Genomic DNA, 27,804 nt, shown 5'->3' on the forward strand with positions numbered 1-27,804 from the left:
TTTAAATGAAGATACGATAAATGAGTAAAGGAAGGCATGGAAGCAACCAAGACAGAAAGCAACAACAAAAAAGGAGATTTAAAAGAAGAAAAAGAAGAAGAAGAAGAAGAAGAAGAAGAAATACAATAGGGTCAGAGTGGTTAAAATGGAAGAAAGACAAAAAAGACCCAAAATGCATGTAATTTGAGTCCTTGAAGAGAAAAACAAAACAATAGAAGAGAACTACTGTTTAAGACTGGAATTTTATTGGAAAAATAAATTTATTGGAAATAAATTTATTGGAAATAAGAGAAAACTTAAATCTGTACATAGAAAGGGGTTCCATCTATCTGAAAAAATTGACCTGAAAATCAACTCAGAGACACATTCTAGAAAACTATTAGATTTTAAAAACAAAAGGTCTGCAGAGCCTTCAGACTAAAATATGAAATTACACATAAGGGTAAGAAAATAACATTAGCATCGGACTTCTCAAAAACATCCTATAAAACAAGGTGGGGCATCAGGGTGGCTCGGTTGGTTAAGCGTCTGACTCTTGGTCTCAGCTCAGTTCGTGATCTCACGGATCACGAGTTCGAGCCCCACATTGGGCTCTGTGCTGATGCATGGAGCCTACTTAGGATTCTGTCTCTCCTTTCTGCTCCTCCCCTCTGTGTGTGTATGTGTGTGCTCTCTCTCTCTGTCTCAAAAAAGAAAATAAATAAACTTAAAAAAAAACCAAGACAATACAATGGAGCAACACTTTCAAAACTCAAGACAAGGGTTTTTATAAGCTGTCAAGGTATCCTCCAGGTTATCAGGTTATAAAAAAAACAGCTTTGAATGTGCAAGAACTCAGGGAATAATGTAAACATAGTCCTTCCTGAGAATCTACTACAAGGTGAGATTTGTCAAACAAAAAGAGGTAACTGGAAAGCCAGCCAGCAAAGGGATGAATGGAAAGCATTTAATATATTTAATTGTAGAGGTAGGACTAGAGCAAAGGTAGCAAAAACCAGTATGTAAATGTCATATATTCTGACAAAGTAGGTGCAAGTGAAAAAAAAAAAAAAAAAAGAAATGGAAGAAGGAAAGAGCAAGAAAAGGAAAGGTGGCACTTTAATTTTGGATTTTCTAAACTAACTGCTCCTAGTGTTTCCTACATGATTTGCCTTGGACTCTCTAAAAATTTACTTCCAGGTACTTTCTGCCACCTTGACCTTGATCTTTTAACCCATGCATTGATCCAAAATAGACTGTTACTTCTCACTCCTGAATGGATCTCATGTAGGAGCAAGCCTTACAGAGATCTGCCCCTGCAGCCTTCTCTCCCACTGTTTGGAGAGCAGTGGGGCCTATGGATCCTTGCAAAGGAAGGACAAATAGAAATAAGATGTAGGAACAAAGAGGGAGATGCTTGAAAGACAGGAGGGGATGGCAATGGCTCTTGAATAAGTAAATAAAAAAAGATCCCTGCATCTATAATCGCTGCAATTATTTGGTCAGCGAATTATTGGGATGACAGCTGTGCCTATAGTAGACTGGGAACAGAATATGGGATTTAAAAATGGTCACACCTGGGGCACCTGGGTGGCTCAGTGGGTTAAGCATCTGACTTCGGCTCAGGTCATGATCTCATGGTTTGTGAGTTCGAGCCCCACGTCCAGCTCTGTGCTGACAGCTTGGAGCCTGGAACCTGCTTCGGATTCTGTGTCTCCCTCTCTCTCTGCCCCTCCCCTGCTCGGGCTCTGTTTCTCTCTCCTCTCTCTCTCTCTCTCTCTCTCAAAAGTGAATAAACATTAAAAAAGTCTTTTAAATGGTCAGACCTTGTTTGATCTGTATAAAGCCTCTTCAGCAGACTTTCGATCGCAGGCACCGGCATACCACGGCTTGCAGTGGATGTCAGCTTCCTGTGAAATGGAAAAGAATGTCAGTAGCACAGTACCTTCTGGCACTGAAAACAAAGTCCCACTTTGCATTACCAAGACAAATCTGTGTTTGGACCAGTAATTTGAAAATGAGTTTTCTGCTTCTTTTGATCAATCACAGGATTACATAATTGACTTTTTTCTCGTTTGGCCTTAGTGCTTGAGCATTCTTATCAATCAATCAATCAATCCTGCCTGATTCCTGAGCCATTTATTCCTTCCTCCTAAACAAGTTATAATCTCCCTTTCTATTGTGATCTTATTGTTGTTGCTTTGTGGAGTGCTTCTTAATTTCCAAAATGTTTTTACCAAATATTATCTTATTTGATTCTTTTAACTGTTTTGAAGGCAAGAAGGACACATAATATCATCCCAATTTTACATCTGAGAAAGCTTAGGGAGACTTGCCCAAGGGCATACAGAGTTCTTTCTCTGTCTTTTTAAAAACTGTGCTGCGTTGTGTGTTTTAATATCATATGCCTCCACAGATCTATTCTGAGAAAATTACACAGTTTAAATAGAATCTATGTGAGAGGAAGAACAATAAAAACAACACACTTCTTTGCTAGTTTTGAAGAAACACAATTGTTATTTAGGGCATCTAGAATACAAAGTGGAATACATCGAGCAGGGACTTAATCCCTGAAAAAGAAAAGTGTAGTCTGTATCCATCAGCAAGTGATAACTCACAAGCTGACTTTTAAAATACAGTCTGTCCTCAAGCTTTACCCCAAACCCCTTACAAGAAAACATGCCCTTTCCTGCATTTTAATGGTAGCAATAAGAGTTCATTCATACCTGTTCTGACAAATGAGGGTTAGATGAAAATTGGCCATCCACAGCTGGGCTTCCCCCTTCTGGAAATCCTGGAAGGGATTTGAAAAATCAATGGGGTCTTCATCTTATCTTGAGAAGTTATTATGTCCATACTCTCAACACTGTTGCTGGGAGCTGCAGGGGGCACACACACTGACAAATCATTCGCACGCCAAAAAAAATCCTTAATTGCAGTGGTTCTCAAAGCATGGTCTGAGGACCTCAGGAATCCCCAGGATTCTTTCAGAGAGGTTGTGAGGTCTTTTCCAAATCCGTATCTTTGTGAAGCCCAAAGTTCTTCATATACTTCAGCCAGAAAAACATCGCAACAGATTGAATGTAGAGGCAGATATGAGAATCCAGCTGTCCCTGTTAGTCTAGGCATTAAAGAGACTTCAAAAATGCAAAACAATGCCACTCTTTCCACTCAATTGTTTTTGTTTGGAAAATATAGTGGTTTTTCATGAAAATATTTTATGTTAACATGTAATGGGTTTAACATTTTTAAAGGAAAAAATAAAAGTTTTAATTAAAAATGGATTAATAAATATGCTTTAAATGTCTGTTTTAATTAATACATTAAGTATCAATAGAAAGAAACATGTGAACCAAAGGTCTTTGGGTCCGCAATGATTTTAAGAGTGTTTAAATGGTCCTGAGACCAAGACATGTGAAAATTGCTGCCTTAAGGCATAAACTTCCTCAAGGAGTTTATAATCTAAATGTGGAGACCCATGAAATACAGAAAATACTGCATTCGTTCATTCATTCATTCATTCATCATCGTGTGCCTGCCATGGATCAAGGCATTGGGGATAGATATATAGTGGTCAAACAAAACAGCAAAATGCCCTTCCCTCATGGAGGTTAAGTTTTAATGGAGTGATTGAGACAGGCAATAAAGACATAAGAAATATATATGCAATATTACAGAGTTGTAAGTGCAAGGAGAAAAATAAGCAGGGAAGGGGTTTGGGGTTAGCCTTGGAAAAGCAATATGTTGAAATAGGCTAGTCGGGAAGGCCTCACTGAGGTGACATTTAGGTAAGATCTGCAATGAGAGAGGGAGGAGGCATGCAGATATCTCAGGAAAGAGTGTTCCAGGTAAGGGGAATAGGGCAAGGGGCCTAGCATGTTTGAGGGATGGAGAGGGGGTCATTGTGCCTGGAGTGTGGAGGGAAAAGGAGAGAAAAATAAGGATGAAGTCAGACACCAGGTAATGAAGGGACCAGCGGTGTAGGACTTAGTGGACCCCTTAGCATGACTTGAGCCTTAACAGACACGGTATGGGAAGCTTTTGGGGGGGTTTTGAACAGAGTAGTAATGTAATCTGCCTGTCTTTCAACAAGGTCACTCTGGCTGCAGGGCTGGAAATAGATCCAAGAAAGCAAGGGCAGAGAGAAGAGGCCAGTTTGGTGTTCTTGCAAGCCCAGGCAGGAGATGATGATGGCCTAGAACAGATGGTGGCAGTGGATGGTTGGATATGAATTATATTTTGAAAGAATAGCTGGAAGGTGTGTGAAGAAAGCAGGCGAGGGACGCTCGGGTGGCTCAGTGGGCTAAGCATCTGATTTCGGCTCAGGTCATGATCTCACAGTTCGTGAGTTTGAGCCCCAAATCAGGCTCTGTGCTGACAGCTCAGACCCTGGAGCCTGCTTCGGATTCTGTGTCTCTCTCTTTCTCTGCTCCCCCTGCCACTCACACTGTCTGTCTCTGTCTCTCTCAAAAATAAACATTTAAAAAATGTTTTTAAAAAAGCAAGTAAGCAAGCAAGCAAGCCAGCAGTCCTGGGGAGCTCTAAGTTTTTGACCAGAGCAACCAGAATTGTCCTTTATTAGGAAGGGAAGCATGCAGGAGAAACAGGCTTAGATGTTTTCTCCTGGATGTTCAAAATCGATAGCCACCCATTGTAACAGGATCGGGCAGTGATGGCTTGGCGGGCCCAGCAAGGCTGGGCGTGAAGGAAGGGTGCGTTCTCATGGGTCGGGACAGTACTCCTGGGTGGGCGCAGCCACAGAGGGTGGGAGGTCAGGTTCTCCCAGGCCACACTGTATAAGGTGGTTGGTGGTTATTGCAGCTTGGGCAGTTAGGGGAGTTCAAGCCTGATATTTTCTGACCCTTGAATAAGTGCCAGTCCTGTTCTACTTTCCACATCTTAGTTCATTTTGTCCTCACATGGGCCCATTGTGGGAGGAGCTATTAGACCCCATTTTCCAGCTGAGGCCCTGACCGCCCCATCCGAAACAGCAGACTCCACTGCCTCCGTTACTCTGTGACCCTACCCCTGCCAACTTGCTTTCTTTTTCTTTATAGCACTTTAACGTTTACCCGATGGCATATGATTTATCCGGTTGTTTCTGGTTTTTGTCTATCTCCCCTGGTAGAATAGAAGCTCCATAGGGGCAGGGATTCATTTGTTTTGTTCAGTGCTGTCTACCCTGTGTCTAGAACAGTGTCTGGCATGTGACAGATGGTTTGTAAGGATTTGTCAGTTGAAAGAATGACTTAGGTTGAAAAACAATAAAAAGTATAATAAAGCTTTACACAGTGAAAAAGAACATTTCTATAGCCAAACCATTTGCACTTTGTGTTCAGAATTTAAGAATACATATGTCTTTTATATATATGTTTGAATTTCATTTATTTAAGATAAATAAAAAATCTAATTGAAACCTGAAAACTGATTAACATAAATGCACATAATTTTTTTGTTTATAACAATTATTTTATTTATGTTTACCAAATCTTGCTTATTTTGGAATATCTTCCAAATTACCCATGCACACTGGGATTTTGTTTTGTTTTTTCATTTTTTCCTACATTTGAGTAGAAGGGAAATCAAAGTTTGGGCAGTTCTGTTCTACAAGTCCGACTTCATATGTTTTTAGGGTGATGTTCTATTTGCCTTGGGAAAATTATCCAGCTATTTGCCAAATATTTTTAGGGTAGCTTTTATGGATATATTTTATGAGCATCAAAGTGTCTTTTAGATTTAATTTCAATAACTATCATTTATTGAAGACCTTGTATATACAAAGCACTATATCAGGTACTTAATCTTATTTTGAAAACAGTTGTACTATTTTTATTAAAAAATTAAATACAAAAGATGCCCAGTATGACTGGTAAAATATTGAATCAATACTAAAAAAAGAAAAGTGATCTCAGGTTTATTTACTTTTGAAAATTACTCCATGAAACAAATATTCTTTTTTAAAATCTTCGTTTGTTTGTTTTGAGAGAGAGAGAGTGCACATGCAAGTGTGAGTAGGGGCGAGGCAGAGAGAGAGAGGGAGAGACAGAGAATCTCAAGCCGGCTCCACACCGTCAGCACAGAGCCTGATGAGGGGCTTGATCACAAACTAAGAGACCACGACCTGAGCCAAAATCAGTAGTTGGACGCTTAACCAGGCCAAGCCACTCAGGTGTCCTGAAATAAATATTGTGGCTCCATCTAACAGAAAAGGAAACAAGTCAGAGAGGGCACTAAGATCCTCCAGCTGGAAGTGTTGCTCAGACATGAAGATCCAGCCTTACCTACAACGTGATATTGTTTTTCATGTTTCACCGTACTTACTTGGCAGAGGTACAGGTTTGTGATGGATTTGTCTGCAAGGAAGAATTTCAGATTAATTAAAGGGCAAAGCACAAGACGAACAAGTCTGACATTTTGCTTGCACTGAAGATGCTCTGAGCAGGGGCATCACAAAGGAGTCAACCCAAATGGCCAATAAAACATATCAAAGGACAGATAAAGCACCAAAACCTTCAAGGTAAGTAAAACTATCCCCTTTAGTTTTTGAAAAGGAAAGGCCTTGACTAAAGTGTTAGATTTTAGTGAAGACCAATAAACCCAAATATTAGGTCTTTGTGAGTCTAAGAAGTTCTTTTAAAGTTCTTTCCTACTTAACACCTTTAAAAATTTTAATTGCAGAACAATGAATGTCAGATCTTTACCAAGCACTAAGCCCGTGCATTACACTATGCAATGTAACGATACAGGTGTTAGGGAAACTTATTTTTAAAGGAAGGGATTCTTACTTCTGGGCAGGAGGAAACACTGATGACTGCATATTTTCTTGTCTGTGACTAGATGCTCGGTGGCGTTCAGCAGGTATGGGTTTTTCTGCATTGAGAAAGTTTTCATATCAGACTAGAGTGAAATGTCTGTTCCCAACCCAGCAACATCAACCGAGAAGAAACGGATTTGGTCCGATGTTTTCCTATGAACACGTCTTTCACCAGGATGCCATCTGTTTGTGCACCTGTCAGTCTGGTGATGTGTTTGCACTATTAGGACCGGGCATCCTACCCAGCAGTGTTGCAGGCACACCTCACAGCTCTGTGGCAATATACATGGGGACTGAGCCACGGGGGCTGGACCTTTAAATGTGTGAGTACAGGTGGGAGCCAGAGACGAACAAGTTTGACCCACACCTGTATCCCTCACACAGGTGTTGCAACACACTTAGTTTATCTTCATTAGTCATAAGAGGTGTTATAAGTAATTTCTAACTGATAAGAGGTAAAATATGAGAGTTTGCAAATAATCTACTCTTTTTGCAAAATTAACTGAGCAAATTCAAGGTCATCCCGATAATAATGTTAATCACATTTGCATTTCATTGTGTTTTCCTGAGTGGGAGAAGAAAGGGTGGGGTTATAACTGGTACACAGGGAAATGGGTAAACCTGAAATGTAAGAAATTTATGCTGAATTTATGTTGAACTTTACTGCTGGACCATGGATAAATGTGATGATAAATTATTTTAATGCTTTGTTCTCCTTCAAATTTGGTCTAGGGTGTGTTAGAATCTCGGTATGTCTATGGGTGTGTGTTCCACATGGAAGAAAGGTGAACTATGGGTCTTCTGTTACAGGACCCCAAAAGAGTAAAAGTAGTATGAACTCAAAGATTCAAATAAATGATAAAATAGACTTGAGAGGTTCATGTAATGCGGCAAAATTCAGAAGCCTTGAGGCCCTGAAGAATGTTTTAAGTCGATGGCACCCTACTTTGAGCTGCCATGTGAGATGTTTTGTTCATGACTTTACAACTTGATAATTTCAGAAGGAGAAACAATGAACACACTTGGTTCCCACAGCCTGATGACCACCCTGCTTTGTCTCTGCAGTCCTGGAGGTTTCCTTTCTAGGTGAGAAGAGGCTGTTCACCTGCACTGGGCTTGGAAGATTATTGCCTCTGTCCCTGAGACAAGTCACAAAAGAGACAGCACGCCAAGCTCTTGTACTAGGAGCCCTTTGGGAATGAGGACACCGGAGCTGCGTGGCACATGCCAAGAGCTCCTTCTGGGCTGGTTTTCAAAGGCTCCTGAAGTCAATGGAATTTGCACAGGGTTGAGCTTACTTCCTGCAGAGGCTCACCCTAGGGCTCCACTATAATTTGAGCTCCCTGCTCAACAGGCACAGAAAACTGTAAGGTATGGAAGGACAGTGAGGCAAAAGCATCAAAGGAAAAGGAGATGAAAGCCAGATAGCAAAAAGGGAGTGATAGCTCAAAAATAGCCTGGAGGAAGAAAGATGTGGGAAACAGATGTAAAAAAAAACAAACAAACAATGGAGCAGTTGAAGCAGACAGGCGAGGTGTAGGACACATTCAGAAAATGTCCAACATCCATCGTCAAAGAAACCAGAGCATTTTATGTGGATGTGCCCATGTTAACTCAGGAAATGGTGAGAATACTCAGCTTTAACGCTGGGTAGCTTCAGTTGTAGAATTAGACGGTTTAGGGCTTTAACTCTATATAGTGTTCTAAGTGTTGAGATCATGGATAGTTCTTACTTCTTTCTTTTTTTTTTTTATTTCCCCCAATATTTTTCAAATACAGATAGTTTTTTAAATGGAAAATTCCAATTAAAAGTATTTGTGAGGTTTTAAGGATACGATAAAGCGAAGAAAAACATTTGAAGATGTGAGGTACTAAAATAGACATTTGAATTCAGAAAACATTACTTTCAACACTTAGCAAAAGAACTTGCTCAGATAAACAGATTTTTATAAGTTTCATTACTGTAACTAAGCTATTGTTTCTAAAATACATGAATGCCTCTAAATAAGTCTTCATATCTATGTAAAGCCATAGATCCGTGTCTGGCAAGTCATATGTCTCCAAACAGGCAGGTTTGGGGCGTGTAGACTACAGCCTTGCCCCAAAGACACTGGCTCAAAATCTCAGGTCCTTCCTGCTCGTTGCAAAGCCAAGGCCACTTTATTTAGAAACCCGAGTTTCATATTCACAATTGCTTTATAAGTAGTCAAAGCAAATTAGAAATACACTTATGTACAGATCCTTAATTAAAATAGCTTTAAGAGGGCATACTCATCCTTCAGAATAATACAGGTTTACCTTCACAAACAGTTGAAGCGTTCTGTTGAGGCGTAAGTGGAGTCTATTAAAAAAAATAGGCAAGGATATTCACTACGGTGGGATGTGGAAATAAATGTCAAAGCAACATTATTAAAATAAGTACTTGGGGAGGGCATTTCTTTGATGCATAGCTATTGTTTCAATCACAAGAACAACAATAAAAAGCACCCAGTTCCCAGCCCAACATCTGCAATAAGCAGCAATGGACTAGAAGTGTATCACGGAAGGGGCAGTGTCGCCCTGGTGTGGGGACTTGCGTGCCCTGTCAACAAGGCTCACGGATGCCGTGACCCCCAGTAGCTGCTGGCCAGTAGCTCTTGCACAGAGGGAATGTGGCCTCTGGCTCTGGTCTTAGGGCCCCACCTCAGTGTTTGCTACGTGACTGCAGATGTCAGTTTACAGAGTAGGCACTAGGTCAAGGGGGGCTTCCTCAGACAGTGGGCTGGCCCAGGTTCCCCACAATCTGGCCAGAATCCAAGTGTAGTCGGGCCTGTGTGTGTGTGCCTGATACACCATTAGCCCCCAGGCCGGCAGATGGAAAGCAGACACAGGCGCTCCCCATGAGGAAGGCAGATGTCAGGGGAGGAAGGGAGCCCGGCTGCCACCTTGGATCTGCTGCTCACACTCGGTGAAGCCCCCCACCCCACCCCCCCACCCCTCCCGCCCCTGGGGCTAAGTGAGGATGAGCTCCTCCCATGCAGCCTCTTCCCTGGCTAACTGAGGAAGCTAAATTTCTCTTGGAGCATCTGGGCGGCAACTTCAGTTGCTAAAATTGCTGTGTTCACCTTAGCTGGAAGCACTGTCAACTTTAAATAAGGGAATAAGAATAAGCATGGCAGGAAATATGAAACACATTTAAATGCAAAATTAACTTACTGTCTTCAGTGGGGTAGCTGGTTTTTTCCTGGAGGATAAAAAGAGATTGGGCTTTGTTAAAACATAACAAAGATAAAGTGGAGCTGACTGCTTATCATTTCACTCTCCAGTTTAAACTAGAATAATAAACATGATATGAGTGTGTTGGGAGACTATCCTTCAAGGGCAGAGGGGGATGGAATGGGGATTTAGTCCTGATCCTCCCAGCTTCAGATAGAGTCCACTGACAGATGGCTAAGAGTTAACTGGGGATAAACGGGAGCGCCAGTTGCCAGGGAGTCAGGATAGCTGAGTTCTTGTTCCAGTTCCGCTGCTGATTGCTCTGTGACCTCAGGCCTCTTTCTCTCGCCTGTGAGGCTGGTTGCAGCATAAGTTTCCTTGTCCGTAAAATGAGGACTAGACTCGGTATTTTGAAAGTATGGACACAGAGACCTCCCATCCTCCAAGGGTAAGCTCGGGCTACAGCGTATGGACACGAGTGGAGATAGGAGGATGGCCCAGCAGGTGGAACCGCAGCCAGCACCCCTCCTTGCCCACTGCTGTCCTGCCTCAGGTGACTATTCTCTACTAGACACTTACCTAGGATTTCATCCCGAACAGAGAAATCGAAGACCAACACAAGTGTGAAAACCACTGTGATTTGTGGTCCTGTAGGGGCTTGTCTCAGCTTGGTTCCGGTAGAGATTATAATCGAATATTGTAAGAGTGTATACTTCTTTTCTGTGTTTAAAGACTGTCACCTCCTCTCTCTCTCTCTCTCTCTCTCTCTCTCTCTCTCCTTCTCGGTCTCTCTCTCTTTGTTTTTGGCTCAGAGCTGGAAGATGGGAGGAAGAACACTAACAATTCCCAAGCACCTGTCTCTGGGTTAGGCTTTTCATGTTCCTTAAACCTCACGGTGACCTTTTAAAATGGATATTATTGTTGCATTTTGGAGATTAGGAAACTGAGGCTCAGAGAGATTAAGTAATTTGCCCAAAGTGATAAAACTCAGGCAAGGGAGAAATTTTGGTCAATAAACCTTTGAACCTAAGAATTTCTTTGCTTTCCACAGAGGCGGAATCAAGATTATAATCATGCAGGCCAGCTTTGTACATATTTAAGCGGGCTTTTAAAATAACCTATTGAATCAATATAAAATTATGGGGGTCACTGTTTGTGATATTAATACGTTACAGCACCTAACAGTTTACAAAGCTCTTTTACATTCAATAAGAAAGTATTACTCTCTTATCTCACCTTTGAAAGGAACCTCGGCAGTATGGCCTTTGATGGAACAATCCAGTGTGTGCTGTTGGGTGTACACGTGTTTGTTTACATATCATTAACTACTCGAAAGAGAAGTGGAGGAGTAGAAAGCAAAGATGAAACCTGCTCATGGGTCTCAAAATTATTCAGGCGCTGGAGCTTCTGTCTTTCGGAACACAGGTCAATGAACTCAAGACTTAACTAAGAGTTTAGGGGAGGAAACACTGCTGGTTCTTTATTTCAGCAGGAGACCCGTAGTCTGACTTGCATGCCAAGGGAGCAGAGGAGGAGAACAGGGCAGTGGGGCTTGTTTTCCACACCCTTTAGGAACACACCTACTGTAACGTGAGGTGCACCTGTATCTGAGCCTGGGCCGCTGTGCTCCTCTGGAGGGAAATAGCAGAAAAAGCCCCCGCGTCCCCCCGGGTTCTCAGGCAGGACCGCTCTGTGGATTCCAGGAGGCCCTGCCCACAGCAGTGGTGGAGAGCGTCCACTCACATCTCACAGGGCTGATTCTCCACAGCAGGTACTCACCCGGCCCGGGGCATTGGGGACGGCGCAGCAGGAGAAGGTGACTTGGCGTCCCAGGCCCCACTGTTACGACCTGCACAAACACACACACGGGTTAGTCTCCGAGTCCTGAACCTGGGGCTGACGGTCACAGTGAGGCTGGCCTTTCCAGCAGGCTCAGAGATGTAGGCACATTTTTGTTTTTTTTCAGTCAAGCATGTATAGGGGGTTACACAGAAGCTATTGGGGAAAGCCTATAGGCAAAGGTGATGAAATATCTAAATGATGGCAATTTATAAGCTCAGAGCCAGAATGAGAAGTAGGGACTCTATCTTAATATTTCTAAATGGCCTTCTCTTCCATGGCACAAGCACAGAACCCCTGATTCTGTGGGCTCAGTGAAAGCCCCCCAGTGTTCCTATAGGAAGGAGCCAAGAGCTCATACCTGCATCTATATACACACACACTGCACAGATGTGCACACCAGCAGTGCCTAGGGACAAAGTGACAGACCCACCACTCCCACTACGAGCCCACATGCACCTCACATTCACAGGCTGTTCATTCATCTCTGACTTCTCAGGCCTTTTTGCCCGTTGCACAGACAGATTGAGACAAGTAACAAGCTACTGCCTAATCGCATCTTCCAGAGTCACAGAAGGGACCCAGCGGGCCTCGTCTGCTGCACCGCATTGCCCTCCCGCTACCTAAGGCAGGGGGCAGACGGTCATGAGGGAGGAACGGAGACAGGCAGAGCTTCACCACCAGGACAGAGCAGGCCAGGAGGGAGAGAGCCAGACACCAAGCCAGCTCCCCTCCGCGTCTCCCGGCTGCCTTCTCTCAGGCTGATGCTCACCTGCCTGGGCGTCACGGCCCAGTGAGACAAAAGCGCTTTATTGACTTAAAGTGAACCGAATACGCATTTTGTTAAGAAACGACTACATTCCTAAGCCCACAGTTCCTACTGGACCTACAGGGGATGCTCTGGAAATATAGGTTGGACCTGCCCTCAGTATGTATTATTTTAGTTTGAGAGATAAAGCACGTATCGGTGAGTGCTGAGGCAGTAATCGCCTAGTGAGAATTACTGAGAACCTGGTACGTGAAGAGCACTGTGTCAGGGGTTGTGGAAGAGGTGAAGACGCAGAGATAGGCCTCTGCCCCCTCGGAATTTGCAACATGAGGACATACGCCCGCCATGCCGCTTCACCTCACAGGACAACCTACGCCAAACACAAAAAAGAAAAAGGCCTCCACAGGCATGAAAAATAGAGATCATAAAGCTCATTCTCATGTACTTTAGAGAGAGAGAGAGAGAGGCCTTCAGGCTTTCGTTTAGAGCCCATCCACTCCTTTTCTACACACAGTCCTTACACAGAACTAGTTTCCACGAATGCCTGGAACGGCCCTCCACAGGACTCTCACTTACATGTTAACCCAATCTTGATGTGACTTTTAAGAACTTTTGCAAAAGAGACTATGTTCAGAATTTTTACCATTTCATATGACAATAAACTGAGATGCCATCTGAATATGAAGTGTGAGTCCAAGTGTGTTTCACTGGTTGGTGAACCAATCAAATGGATGTTGTCCTTCAAATTCTCAATACCTGACTGATGGTATTAAAATACCCTTGACTACTCATAGATCTTGATGGAGGGTTTCAGGGACGGAGGGGGGAAAACGCTCGTCCGAAAAGTAAGGAAATAGAAAGAAGGTCTGAGTCAGAATTTCCTCCCTGGGGTTTTCCCTCTCTTTCGATGCCAAAGGCTCATCTGGCCTGGGGTACATTGTTGTCATATTTTTACTGCCTGGCTTCTCTACTGAGCTTCCCTTCCCTTCACATCTTCAAACAGTCTGCCAACATGTTCCTTCCCCCGCCCTCGCTCATAAATAACTTCTGCTATCAGAGAGGGAGGAGCATGCCGCCTTCCCCTGTGGTGGTACCATAAGTGTCGGCAGGAAACCCATGGTCTCACACCAGGACAGGGTTCTAGTTATTTCTTTGCCACCAGATGGGCTGGGTGACCTCTTACAAGTCACTGCGTTTCAGTCTCCCCCACTGTGAAATGGGGACACAACCACGACCGTACCTACCTCACAGTTATTGTGGTAAGACGAGAGGGGAACCTGGAAAATGTAAAGAATTAGCCAAATATAAACTAATATTTCTGGAAAGGGACTGACAGTACTTAAGGTAAAAACATTACGCTAAGTGAAAAGAGCCAGAGGGAGAAGGCTTCCTACTATATGACTCCAGCTATATGGGATGTTCAGAAAAGGCCAATCTACATCAACAGGAAGCAGATCAGTGGTTGCCTGGGGCTGGGGGTGGGAAGAACATTCACCAAAAATGGGCACAAAGGATCTTTTGGAGTTGGTGTGGGCAAGGAGATTTTCTACAACTGGATTGTAGTGATGGTTAAAAAATTCTGTAAATGTAATGATTTATAAAAAAATACTGCAGTACACTCTTGGTGGGAATGCAGACTGGTGCGGCCACTCTGGAAAACAATGTGGAGGTTCCTCATAAAATTAAAAATACATCTACCCTATGACCCAGAAATAGCACTGTTAGGAATTCATCCAAGGGATACGTGAGTGCTGATCATAGGGGCACATGCACCCCAATGTTTATAGCAGTGCTATCAATAATACCTAAATTATGGAAAGAGCCCAAATGTCCATCGACTAATGAGTGGATAAAGAAGATGTGGTTTATATATACAATGGAATACTACTTGGCAATGGGAAAGAATGAAATCCTGCCATTTGCAACAACATGGATGGAACCGGAAGGTATTATGCTAAGTGAAATAAGTCAGTCAGAGAAAGACAGATATCATATGTTTACACTCATATGTGGAACTTGAGAAACTTAACAGAAGTTAAGAGGAAGGGAAGGGGAAAAAATAGTTTCAAACAGAGAGGGAGGCAAACTGTAAGAGATTCTTAAATATAGAGAACAAACTGAGGCTTGATGAGGGGGCAGGGGAGAGGGGAAAATGGGAGATGGGCATTGAGGAGGGCACTTGTTGGGATGAGCACTGGGTGTTGCATGTACACGATGAATCATGGGAATCTCCCCCCGAAACCAAGAGCACAGTGTATACATTGCATGTTAGCTACCTTGACAACAAATTATATTTAAAAAATAATAATAATAAATAAATAAAGTGACTGAAAATAGAAAAAAAATCCTGCAGTATACATGTAAAACAAGTGAGTTTTATAATATGTAAATTATAACTCACAAAGGTCAGTAAATATGATTACTGCTATTTTTGTTTTAGCATCTTGCTACCAACCACCACAGTGTCTCTAGGTGCTGGGCACTGCTGGGCACTGCGGGTACTTTCAATGTGCCTTCTTGAAGCGTCACATAACATCACATGGAGCAAACGGAGGCCCAGAGAGGTTAAGTGGCAGGGCTGGGCTTGAAAAGCAAGGCTACCTGAGTTTCAAGCCAGGTGGGTACCTTTCCTCTCTGGCCAATGCCTCCTAGTGTTACTGTGGGCTCTGATTTGGCAGGTCAGATTCACTTGCTGTTTCTCCCTTACTTCAGGAAAGATTGGTGAAACTGAGCGGTGCTTTTGTGGATGCCCGTGGGAAGATGCAGAATGACTGTCCTATTTCATAGACCGGCTCTCTGCTGCTCTGGGCCTGAGGTCAGACCTAAGGGCATGCTGGGGGCGGGGGGGACAACCTGGTCCCCTCTTTGTGACCAGGATCCTTGCTTTCTGGTGAAGCCAAATTCTTGGCTGGAATACTCCAGAGGAGAAATTGGAAATGCGACAGAGGGAGATGTGTCCAAAAGCATAATGATAAGAAAAAAAAAAATCAGCTTTGTTTTCATTGTATTGAGCAAAAAATGATGTTAATGTTTGCATGGCTGGTGCTTACCAAAGTTCTCGACTAGGAAAACGACTTACTCTCAGTTTTTCCTTCTACCACATGTATTTTATGTATCATCCTCTCTTTGGTTCTACATACAATGTTGGTAAGTTTTCTTTTCTTTTCTTTTCTTTTCTTTTTTTTCTTTTCTTTTCTTAAATGTTTATTTATTTTTGAGAGAGACAAAGACAGAATGCGAGTGGGTTGGGGCAGAGAGAGAGGGAGACACAGAATCTGAAGCAGGCTCCAGGCTCCCAGCTGTCAGCACAGAGCCCGAGGCGAGGCTCGAACCCACGAGCTGCGAGATCATGACCTGAACTGAAGCCAGATGCTCAACTGACTGAGCCACCCAGGCGCCCCAACGTTGGCAAGTTTTCTTATCCTTAACAATCCCAATGTTGGCACCGTAAGCCCTCGGGATTTCCAACTCTTTCCTAGCTGTTCTAGAAATCCTGGTATTATTAGTGGGGCTTGCACACCAGCTGGAGCATCGCTTACTCTCAGGCCCTGTATGAGCTCTTACCAAATAAAGAGATTTAATTTAACAATTTCAGAACAGTTTGGCTTACAGGTAACATTCAACTTGCATATTAACAGGGGATCGTAAATTCCCCAAACTCCTTCCCTATCTTAGGAAATTAGCAGATAGATCCCTTTTTAAATGCTACTTACTTAGAGGAAGTTCAGAAGTGCATCCCCTGTCTATCCTCTTCTGACAAAAGCTGCAAATCAGCCAGGGGGTGCACAGCTGTCTTCTAAATCACATTTAGAAATAAATCACTAAAAAATGTCAGTCTTTCAGTTTGTTTAGACCAGTGGTTCTTAACTAGGAATACTTTGTCCCTCCTGCCCCCGGGGACATTTGGCCCTGTCTGGAGACACCTTAGCTTATCACTACTGGGGAGATGATGTTATTGGCACCTATTTGGGGCAGAGGCGGCCAAGGATGCTGCTAAACATCTCACGTGCACAGGGCAGTTAGGACAACAAAGAATGATCTAGCCCTAAATACCAACTGTGTGGAGGCTGAGACACTCTGATGCAGGGTAAAACTTTATGCAGAAAGAAAGAAACAACTGTTCCCGGGGATGTGTACATGGCACTCCGCCAGACTGGTCACGAATTAAGACATGCTAAACAAAGGATTCCAAAGAATGGTAATAATAATAACAAAGAGCTCTCACTTTATGAGTGGGATTCATATACGTTTACTCAACTTAATTTTCACGCTCCCTTAGGCATAGGTGCCATCTTCTCCTCCCATGTTTTCAGAGGAGAAAACTAAGAAACGTACAGATTGCTTAGCTTGTTTGAAGTCTGGCACCTAGCGCAAGTCAGAATCCAGATCTGAGCCCTCTGGCTTTGGAGTCTGTGCTGTCCTGAAACTATGCTTCTCTGTATGGAGCATCGAGTAGAGGGAGACATTGCCCCTGCACCTAATTCACGGTGTAATCCTCGCCAAGTACCTTCTTAGCCATCAAAGAGCCAAAAGCAGCATCCATTAGCAGAGGCAACTATCATGGTGCGGACAGAAATACCAATGGAAGCCTTAGCATTTTCATGATGCCTATCTGGGCATTATCTGTAGTCTTCAAAGGCTAGTGGACAGTTATACAGAGACACAGGCAAGTAGTCTGAACATTCCTTTTATAAAAATCATCTCTGAAAACTGCTGTTTGCAAACTCAGAAACTCATTCTAACTGTTCCGGTTTCGTCCCTCCCAAATTATCTCACTTCCTTCCTCTTCCTGTACTTCCTCCCATCCGTGTCCACCAGTCACATAACCAGGAAATTATTTTCTCGTTCAGGTTTGGTTTCTTCTGGTGCCTCTAGTATTAAAATACAGCTATACTAGATTAATGGAAAACAAATGAATAAAACTGGCAGCATTTGGAGGCATTCAGAAACTCATCTCAGTGACTGAGGAGAGAGCCAAAAGGCAAGGGTATGGCTAAATGGACTCTCGAACACAGGAGACAGAAGGTATGAAGTGACAAAGTAAAGGAAGCCTAGACTAAGGTAGTGGCAACGAAACCGGAAGAGCAAATTCAAGAAAAAGAAATGGCAGACTTTGGAAAGAACACAGGCCCTCAGGCATGTGACCTGGAGGCCGACATGCACAGAGGAACAGGACCATCCTAAGGGCAGAGAGCTGATGAAGGCATTGAGCTTGAGGCCCTGGTTATGTCAAGTTGTTCAGAAGAGAAATTAGGTCAAAGTTGCACACCACGGGGCGCCTGCATGGCTCAGTCAGTTACACATCTGGCTTCGGCTCAGGTCGTGATCTCACAGTTTGTGGGTTTGAGCCCCGCATCAGGCTCTCTGCTGTCCGCGCAGAGCCCACTTTGGATCCTCTGTCTCCCTCTCTCCGCCCCTCCACCCCTCTCTCTCTCTCTCTCTTTCTCTCTCTTTCCCCTCTCTCAAAAATAAACATTTTTAAAAAGCTTGTTTATAGTTAAAAAGTTGCACACCAGAGAATTATTGGCTTGGACAAGAGAACTGAGGCCAGAAGAATGGATGGACCCCAAAGAAGTGAAAGAGAATATTCTTTCCCAAGCATGTGCCGTGTGCCAGGCACCGCATTAAAGATTTCCTGGGCACAATTCCAGAATTCTCCTGTCACAGGGCAGGGGCTATTATCTCCATTTACGGAGGAGAAAATCTGAAGATTGGAGAGGCAAAGGACAGGCCCAAAGTGGTACAGCTGGTAACTGGGAGCACCGGGATTCCAACCCATGTCTGTCTGGTCCCAAACCCAAGCTTTTAACCACCACAATATTCTGAAAGAAGAGTGGAGGGCTGAGGACTGAACAGTGAAGACACCCTCAGTCAGGGGAGGGGGAAAGAAGGAGCCAGAAAAGTACCCAAAGAAGTAGGAGAAAAGCCAGGACTGTCTAACAGAGGCCTTGGGATATGGGGGAGAGGGCCCCTCAACATAGGTGCTACGAGACAGTGGATGAGGATGAGCACAAGGCCTTCTGTCACAATTTATGAAGAAATTTGGAAACACAAGCGATTATTTCTTAATACTTGATCTGTTTATGTTGTTTGGAATAGATTTAAAAACCAACCCCCCAGATGCAATCGTTTCACACACACACACACACACACACACACACACACACACACAAAGCATCGAATCACGCCTATACTTTACCTGATGCTGTCCCAGGAGGAGAGGCTGGCTTTGATGCGTTATTTGGTTTCGTAGATCTATTCACCGTGGGAGCTTAAACACACAAATACATGCATATATATATAACAATGATAAATACAGTTTGTTGAGGGAGATTCACACTTATGGAAAAATGCATCGTGGGAACGATGGGTCAGACCAGGAAATTTGTAAAGAACGGGAAACACAACTGTTAAACACACAAGCCATGAAAAGAAGCCTTCTCCAAAGAAGCATCTTTAGAGTAAATGCATTAATGATTAAGGGAATAATCAATCTCTTGGATTCTGTGGGGTTTGGGGGCGCAATTTAATATCTATTTGTGGTTTCATGGTGATGGGTAGCTCAGGAGGGCCTTGAAGTTGCTGGTAATATTTGGGGAGTGCAGGAGGGGGGTGCTACAGAATGGCAGAGTAAAAACAGGGAATGACCACTTTGGACTCATTTATCAGAGTGAGTAATGTTACTTGAAGAGGCATCATGTTCTCCACAGTGACTCGCTCCAGAGTCAACACACCCCGCTCTGCTCCCGGTCCAAGGGTATGTGGCACCGGCTTCTAAAGACCACTTGTAATTGCACCTGTTACACCACGGAAGGCTTACAAACAAAACGTTTCTCATTGCTTGGGATAGCACTACATGTAAAGAGTCGGGCATATTTCGCTCCTTCTTCAGTCCTCTGCAGAAACTGTTCCGGTGCCATATTCGTGAGGCCAACACGGTGGCCTGCGGCTTTGTGAGGATTCAGTTTTATGAGAAATCCATTCTACGTGAGGACAGTTAAATAAGAACCTAGCTGCCTTCATAACTGGAGATGGGAGTATGACAGGGTGGAAGGGCATGGGGGACCAAGGGCGGGACAGAGGTGGGTCTCTCCCTGATGCCTCTGCTCGGCCCCCACGGAAGGCAGATGTCGTGACCACAGAGGAGAGAGGCCTGGGCCCGGACTTTCTGTCCCCCCTGTTGGTGCTTGTCACCAGACAGCCTTGCGTGCCCCCATCCACCGCAAAGAGCGTTCGGGCGCTTAAAACTGCAAACGCTTGCCTTTTTCAGCTGGGAGTGAACTGCTTTCTGTGGGATGAATGTAGTTTTCGTCTTCATCCTCCAGAGGAACCACATAATCAGCCTGGAAGAAGTACGGAAATGAGTGAGAAGGAGGCCGTACATGCCACGTTCATCGTCTGGGGAGGAAGGATTTTGAAAATACCTTTGTTGAGATAGAATTCACACACCATTAAGTTCCCCTTTGTAAAGTGTATAGTTGGGTGGCTTTTAGTATATTCGCAGAGTGTGCGAGCATCACTCTAATCTAATTTGAGAACATTTTCATCCCCCCAAACAGGAGCCCTGTGCTCATTAGTCACTTCTCATCGATCCCTTCCCGGACCCAGTCAACCACTGATCTACCTTCCGTCTCTAAGAGCTGCCCATTCTGGGCACTGCCTAGAAATGGAGTCACACGACAGATAAGTCTTTTGTGACTTCTTTCATATAGCATAGTAATTTCCGGTTTCAACCACGTATCATGTATCAATCTTTCACTCACTTGTATGGCCAAATGATAGTCCGTTATATGAATATAACACATTTTGATTATTCGGGTGGACCTTTGGGTGGTTTTCACTTTCCGGCTTTTATGAATAATGGTGCTGTGGACATTGGTGCGCGTCTTTGTGTTGATGTACGTTTCTCTCGGGAATATACCCAGTGGTGGAATTGCTGGGTCGTACAGTGGCTCTGTGTTTAAGTCTGGGGAACTGCCAGACTGTTTGCCAAAGTGCCTGTACCCTCTTCGTTCCCACCAGCAGTGTGCGAGCGCTCCGATTTCTCTGCGTCCTCACCGACACTTGCGACTGTCCGCCTTTTGGAATAGAACCATCCTGAGATGTAAAGTGGTATCTAATTATGGCTTTGACTTGCATTTCCCTGATGGTTCATGAGGTCGAGCCTCTTTTTGAACGCTTACTGCCCCTTTTTATAGCTTCTTTAGGCAAAAGTCTACTCGACTCCTTTGCCTATTTGTAATTGGGTTGTCTGTCTTTTTTATTATTGGGTTTATTATTGGGTTGGGTTCTTTAAATGCTCTAGACAGAAACCTCTTATCAAATATATAATTTGCAAAACTGTTCTCCCATTTTGTAGGTTGTCCTTATTTCTTGGTGGTGTCACTTGTAGCACAAAAGCTTTACATTTTGAAGCCCATTTTAACTAAGTTTTCTGTTGTTGCTTCTGCTTTTGGTGATGTATCTAAGATACTACTGCCTAATGCAAGGTTGTAGGGATTTATACCTTTGTTCTCTTCTAAGAATATTATAGTTTTAGCCCTTACTTTTAGGCCTATGATCTATTTTTGGTTACTTTTTGTCTATCATATGACGGGGGCCACTCTTAAATTTTCGTATGCGGATATACGGGTCTACTAGCACATTTTTTAAAAAAAACAATTCTTTCCCCACTGAATGGTCATGGCAACCTTGTCAATGATCAATTGACCAGAAATGAGGGGAGGAAGTGATTTTATGCTGACATGAAGCAAATGAGATGATCAGATCCCAAATGTGGTTTTTACCACCCATCTTGGGGGGTAGCCAAGGAGGATACCAGGAGAAACAAAAACCAAACATTTACTGAGCACTTACTGCCAGGAACTCATCTGAGTACTCTACATGTGTTATTTCACTCAATCCTTAGAACCACCCAATAATATAGGTACTACCATCGGCTGCATTTCAAGATGAAGAAACTTGAAGAAACTGAGGCCCAGAGAAGTGAAGTAGCTGGCTCACATCCTCATAGGTAAAAAGTAGAAGAGCTGGAGTTCAAGTATCAGTTCAAGGATTGAGCGCCCATACTCTTATCCACTACATTCTAAGACCTGCCTGCCTTCCCCTTCTCTTTCTGTCTTATTTCTACCCTCTCTTCATAATTGCTATTTCTCATCTCTTTCTTCACCTCCACACCTGGCCTCTGTGACCTCGGACAAGTTCTTCAACCCCTTTGTGCCTCATCTGTACCATTTCCTTATCTGTAAAATGGGGGTGATAATAGTACAGATTTCGTAGCGTTCTTGGGAGAGTTTAATGGGATAAATATAAAGTGCTCCGAACACCAGTGGACACCTAGCACTCAAGTGACCGCCACTCGTGTCATTAGGGCACAGGTGTTTCTTCCTCCCATGTTTTGCTCCCTCCCCAGCTCTCTGGTTAGCCTGTACCCCATACTTTTCCTGTAACCTGTACAGCAGAGCTAAGTATTTTTAGTTATTTATGCTTGTGCTTGACTTCTTCTTTTCCTATCTAATGGTTCAGCCAGATCTTAATGTTGGCCTATTTTTTTCGTTTTTAACCTCTTTCTTATCTTGACTGTCCATCTGCCCATTCCAGAATGCAGCCGCCTCCATACTTCTCCTTTTCCCACTGGTTCAAACTTGCCTGAGCCACCTCCACAAGGCTACTATTAGCAAAACTCTGCCTCTCCCCACGGGGGTCCGCTCTCAGCTATTCACAGAAATGGAGAGCCTTATATAACACACACAGTATTCATTTGTATTCTGTGTCTGAATTTATATCTTCATATAGATTTGCCAAGCGCTGAAAGAATTCACAGTGAGCCCCTAACAGCTGGTCTCTGCATCCTGTCCCCTGCTTGGCTTCCCTCTTCTCACCCCAAAAGGTCAGTATCACCTCTCAGACAGACAGATAGACAGAGGACTGGCAAACCTCCTTTCTCTCTCTGTCAGCTGACTTTCTGACTTAAACTTAAACTGTCCCTAGAGTAAAGTCATAAAGTAAAATGCTTCCAGAGGCAGGCAGGGAGACATGGGGACGTGTGCAGAGGAAGGGCATGTTCATGCCTTGTACGAGTGGTGGGGACTATGACCAATGGAAACAAGGTCAGGGATTCACAGCTGAGCCAGAGGACTGCCATGAGGCTCAGCGGCTTTGAGGCCATGACTGGTTCAGTGTTGCCCAGGCTTTCAGTTTTCAGGAGAAACTAGAAAATTGGATTTTGTAAAGAATCTAGAATATGCTAGAAAGGAACATACGACACAGGGAATCCTTCTATGGGTGAGGCACTGTAGTTAGTGCTGTTCTAACACTAAATCCTTAAAATAATCTGAAGAGATTAAAAACCAAGGCTCAGAGAGGTTATCTGGCTCGCCCAAAGTCACACAGCTAATACGGGTCAAAGCAGGAATTTGGGCCTAAATGCTGCCACTATTTTATTTAAGAGTTTCCTTTGGGGCACCTGGGTGGCTCAGTCGGTTGAGCGTCCAACTTTGGCTCAGGTCATGATCTTGCTGTTTGTGGGTTCGAGCTCCCCATCAGGCCCTGTGCTGACAGCTCAGAGCCTGGAGCCTGCTTCGGATTCTGTGTCTCCCTCTCTCTATGCTCCTCCCCTGCTTACACCCTGTCTCTCTCTCAAGAAAAATAAAGATAAAAAAAAAAAAAAGTAAAGTTTCTCTTTTCCCTCCCCTGCTGGGCTACAAATTATATCAAGGTGGAAATGAAGGTGTTTTTACAACATATTTATACACTATAGGTTTTATCACCTCTAGGCACTTAGAAACAAGTCATTTCTTCAAAAGCTGCAGTAAGATTATGGTTAGAAGTTGCCTTTATTGTGATTTTGTTTCTGAGTTCTGGTATAGGGTTGTTCTGATGGCTAAGTTCGAGGGCTTCACTTTGCCCTTATTTACAATGCGCGGACCTCTGGGAGCCACAACATATTAGGCCTTATCAGTCATTCCTACAACAGTCTGAATGAGTTTACTGGTTAGTTTTCAAATAGGAGCAATTCCATAGGGAATAAGACGTATAAAAAGCTGGGTGCTGCCAGAGGGGAGATTGGTGAGTGAAACCCAGAGTCGAGTCCTGGACAATCTGCAAAGGTGGGTCCCTGGGTAGCGGCAGCTGAGGGAAAAGGGGGTGAGAGGCAAGGGCTGCCAGCGGGAAGTGAGGTGTGGGCTCCTATGCACGTTGTGTGGGGTCCCTGACGACTAGGGTCTCTGTTATTTGTCCTCCCGCGCTCCTGTGCACCTTGCAAGAGAAATGTGGAGAAGTGGAGAGGAGGCAGGGCAGAGAAGCAAAGGAGAGTAAAGATAGAGAAATTTATGGAGGAAGGAGAAGATTCACAGGAAACCCCCGAAGAGGCTAATCAGAGGGGCACAGATCCAGGGCTGGTATCACCCATACGCTCTGGGAATGAACGTGCTTAAACTAAGGCCATCCATGCCTTTTTTAGAGAAGAAAACCTTTGGGATTAACGGTGGGGAGTTAGAGGGGTGGGCGAGGAGGAGGAAGGCATGTCAGACGCCAGACGGTCCTGGCCGGTCCCCCTTCCCCCTGCATCCTGCCTTCCACTCGGACTGGGAAGCCTTCAGAACAGATTTAGGTTACCTCATCCTCAAGGTCTTTGGGTTTGGGTGGGACTTGAGGTTTCTGAAGAGAAGTCAGGGCCGGCAGAGTGGAGGTCAGCCTTGTCTTTGCCGAAGGCCAGTTGGGCTTACTTGGAAGTGTCTTGCTGAAGGGCGGAGACTGCCTCTGGCTTGATCGATTGTCTTGAAAGGAACAATGACAAAACAGAAAATGAGAGGGGGGCTCTGGACCATTCCCTGCACCCAAGTATAAAACCACCCACATCTATGTAGTCACAATTATTCCAGGCAGTCCTTAAAAGCGTAAAATGACATGTTAGGCAAAAATTTTCAATTGCCTGTTCCTTACATTACACTCTCCCACGAGAATGACGGCTACAGGACTCAGAAGAGCCTACGGCCCCGCACTTTGCCAGACAGAGTGGATGGCTGACCTTGGCAGCAGGGAGGCCCGAGAGGGGTGTGCTCCTCGAAGGTTCACTTTGCTCTATGAACCCTTAAGGGCAGTGACTCTCAATCCTCCTTACATAGAAGAACCACCTGGGGAACTTTAAGAAAATGGTAAGGCCCAGGCCCCACCCCAGACATACTGGGAAGAACTTGTGAGGAAGGTCTTTGCGTTGATAGTTTCAAGTCTCCCAGGTTATTCTTTTTTTATTATTATTGTTTAAAAACATTTTTTAATGTTTATTTTCGAGAGACAGAGAGAGAGTGAACAGAGGAGAGGCACAGAGGGGGGGGGGACACAGAATCCGAAGCAGGCTCCAGCCTCTGAGCTGTCAGCATAGAGCCCAACGTGGGGCTCCAAATCACAAAGTGGGAGATCGTGACCTGAGCCGAAGTCGGACGCTTAACTGACTGAACCACCCAGGCGCCCCTCTCTCAGGTTATTCTGAGGTGGATTCAGGGTTGCAGCTACTCATCTGAGTGAATGCACACATTCTTCCTCTCAATGATTTCCCTTCAATCATGGAGGGCCCCTGAGTTACCCCTTGTCGGGAACTGTCCTCGGCATGTGTCAGGGAAGGAACACAAGCCCCACAGCCAAATGGCCCTGAGTTGGGTCCTCTGCTCTGCCCCTCACTGGCTGAGCTCTGTTGGGGCTACTTATTCATTATCCAGCCTCTCTGGGACTCACATTCCTCATTTGTTTTGTTTTGTTTTAAACATTTTATTTATTTATTTTGAGAATGGGGGCAGAGAAAGAGGGGGAGAGAATCCCAAGCAGGTTCCATGCCATCAGTGCAGAGCCTGATGTGGGGCTCGATCTCACAAACCTTGAGATCATGAGCTGAGCCCAGATCAAGAGTCAGAGGCTTAGAAGACTGAGCCACCCAGGCGCCCCCACATTCCTCATTTGGAAAGTGAGGATCATAACATCCACCTGAGAGGGCCACTGTAGGGACTGGGAAGAAAGCAGTGCAAGCTGTGGGAGCAGTGCCTGGCAGAGTGGATGCCTAATCCATAGGACCAATATGGCGACGTGACATGGCCGAGGCGTGAGGCAACAGGGAGTCTGCTCAGTGGAATCTGAGCACGTTGCAGACTGATACGCTGTAGGGAAAGCTTAGCACGGGAGGAACCTGGCGTGTCCCCATCCTGGGAGCAGCCCAGGCACCCACACTGGCTTCTGTCCGACCCTTAACTTCATGAGGCTGCCCCCTGCCCCCTGCCCCCACCACCCGGCCGCCAGGCCCACCCCCTGCTCTCCCCCCGGTGCCAGCTCCTGCCCTGTCCAAGGTGTGCCGATCGCTTCACATTGGATGTCTCCTTGGAAGCCTCCCTCTGGGTGTTGTGGTCGGGCTGGGGCTCCGGGTCAGCCACTTTGCTGTGCCCATAACTCTGTCAGGTTTTCTAGTTTTATTTGCAGCTCTTAGAGTTTACTGGGATTTCTTAATGTAAGATCTAAGCCCATCAAAAGTAGCAAAATACACAAGACAGGCTTTGAAGAGCGTGGCCGCGAATAAGCCACTGCGCCCCCTCCCCTTAATTGCAGTTTTCTGGCCTATAAAATGGGCCTGATGCAGCCCCTTCCTTCCCAGGGTTCTGTTGCTTGAACAAGGTCACAAATCTGGTGAGCCAGGGCTTTGGGGTCTGAGAAGCCCAGCGTGCGTCCCAGCTCTGCCACTCCCCAAAGCGGTTCACTGCTCCGAACCTCACTTTCCTCCTTCATAAAGTGAGGACGGATGCCTCTTCCGTAAGCTTCTCGAGAGGGTGAAGTAGGCCACGACTGTGAAGCACGACGCTGTGAGCTACAAACACTCCGGGAGTGTTTCTGTCTTGTTTGCTGTTGAAAGCTCTGGGCTCAACATAGCTGTGGCACACAGTAGGTGCCCAACAGGTGAGTTGTGGCATGAAGCAAGGGTCCATGCTCAGTGCCCTGTGAGGAGGCAGTTAACGGCAGTGATAATGGACACAGAGTCCTCTACACGTAAGGGATCTCTGTACAAATGCTGGCGTCACCGTGATCATCACAGACACACTCCCCTCCACGCCTCTGCTGAACTTAGTCGCCTGCAACCCAGGCTTCTTCCTGGGGGACATTAAAAGTCACACTCAGGTCTGGAGGCGACACCTGAGCTGTGCCCATTTAACCTACAGCTGATTCCACACTTAGAGCTCCTCACCCACCTCCACTCCCTGCTGAAAACCCACGGTCTAGACTCAGAGTGTGGGTTGCCTCCGTAGGGCTGGGCATGAAGGAACGGGGCCATTGGCAGATACTGGGATCCCTGAAGATCATCCTCGTTCTGCACGGATATCTCAAAAGAAATTCCAGAACCTTGTGTGCGGGAAACCCCAAAAGAAGCAGGTACTAACCTCAGGGCTGATTTCTCATGGGATTATCTGGAGTTGGGCTGGGGTGGGGCAGGGGCAACCGTCAGGGCATGCGCCTTTTGTCTTTTACCCGTTTTTACCCTTGGAGACTTGGGAAGGGATAGCATTCCCCCTCCCCCAGGCAAGCGTTCCATCTGGGGCTCCCTGGCTTGTGAGTGAGCAGGTGACCCACGTGGGGGTGGCCAGGGTGGGAGGCACTCAGCGTTCTGCCAGCCCGGCTCGACCCCCCTCCCCCATGCCTGGCAGGCTGGGCGCCCAGGGTCGGGTGGGGGGTGGGCTGCCTCACCTATGTAGTCGCCCCTGGTGAAGGGCAGGGCTGGGTGAACAGTTCTCGTCTCCTGCTCGGCGGGCGGCGGCTCGTAACTGTCGTCCCCAGTCTCTTCCGCGGGGAGCACGTACATCTCCGAGTCCGAGTGCTCGTCCGGGTGTTCATAGTCGCTGTCCTGCAAATGCACACCGAATGCTCAGTGCCCTGTCTGTGCTCAGACATCGCGACAGCTCTGGCGTTAGGAGGCGGGAGCTGCTCCCCCAGCGTAGGGACCAGAGAGCGAGGCTTGGAAGGGTTGGCTAAGCAAGGTTGGGCAGCCATCAGAGGCAAAGCTGGGGTTGAGGCCGGGCCTTTCTGCCTCCAGAATTTATCACCTGAACCACTATCCTGGGGGAGCATGTGGACCATTTAACAGGAAGGGTGGCTGAAACTCTGTGTGTCTGCAAAGAAGAACAGTCGGAGATAAAATACATTTTTAGAAGACAGAAAAAGGACGCAATAAAATAGA

General features: G+C 45.2%; 1 protein-coding gene across 2 annotated transcripts in view; it reads right to left on the bottom strand.

The window, feature by feature from the left end:
• Nucleotides 1-27,804, bottom strand: part of BLNK (B cell linker) — a 75,991-nt gene that overhangs the window by 7,136 nt on the left and 41,051 nt on the right. The window contains exons 5-16 of one of the 2 annotated variants that reach the window (XM_047073220.1): nt 27,671-27,736; nt 27,315-27,471; nt 24,213-24,373; nt 19,858-19,939; nt 18,796-18,867; nt 11,768-11,837; nt 9,989-10,016; nt 9,092-9,134; nt 6,765-6,849; nt 6,301-6,332; nt 2,706-2,773; nt 1,806-1,889 (exon numbers count right to left, since the gene is read on the bottom strand). In XM_047073220.1, coding sequence (XP_046929176.1) covers nt 1,806-1,889; nt 2,706-2,773; nt 6,301-6,332; nt 6,765-6,849; nt 9,092-9,134; nt 9,989-10,016; nt 11,768-11,837; nt 18,796-18,867; nt 19,858-19,939; nt 24,213-24,373; nt 27,315-27,471; nt 27,671-27,736 — 948 coding nt within the window. The remainder of the gene's footprint in view (nt 1-1,805; nt 1,890-2,705; nt 2,774-6,300; nt 6,333-6,764; nt 6,850-9,091; nt 9,135-9,988; nt 10,017-11,767; nt 11,838-18,795; nt 18,868-19,857; nt 19,940-24,212; nt 24,374-27,314; nt 27,472-27,670; nt 27,737-27,804) is intronic. The other variant, XM_047073221.1, reaches the window with a different exon arrangement.

The sequence above is a fragment of the Lynx rufus genome, unplaced genomic scaffold (genome assembly GCF_022079265.1).
Source record: "Lynx rufus isolate CCGP_SWC_20201006 ecotype Redwood Valley unplaced genomic scaffold, mLynRuf1.p SCAF_11, whole genome shotgun sequence".
Lineage (NCBI taxonomy): Eukaryota > Metazoa > Chordata > Mammalia > Carnivora > Felidae > Lynx > Lynx rufus.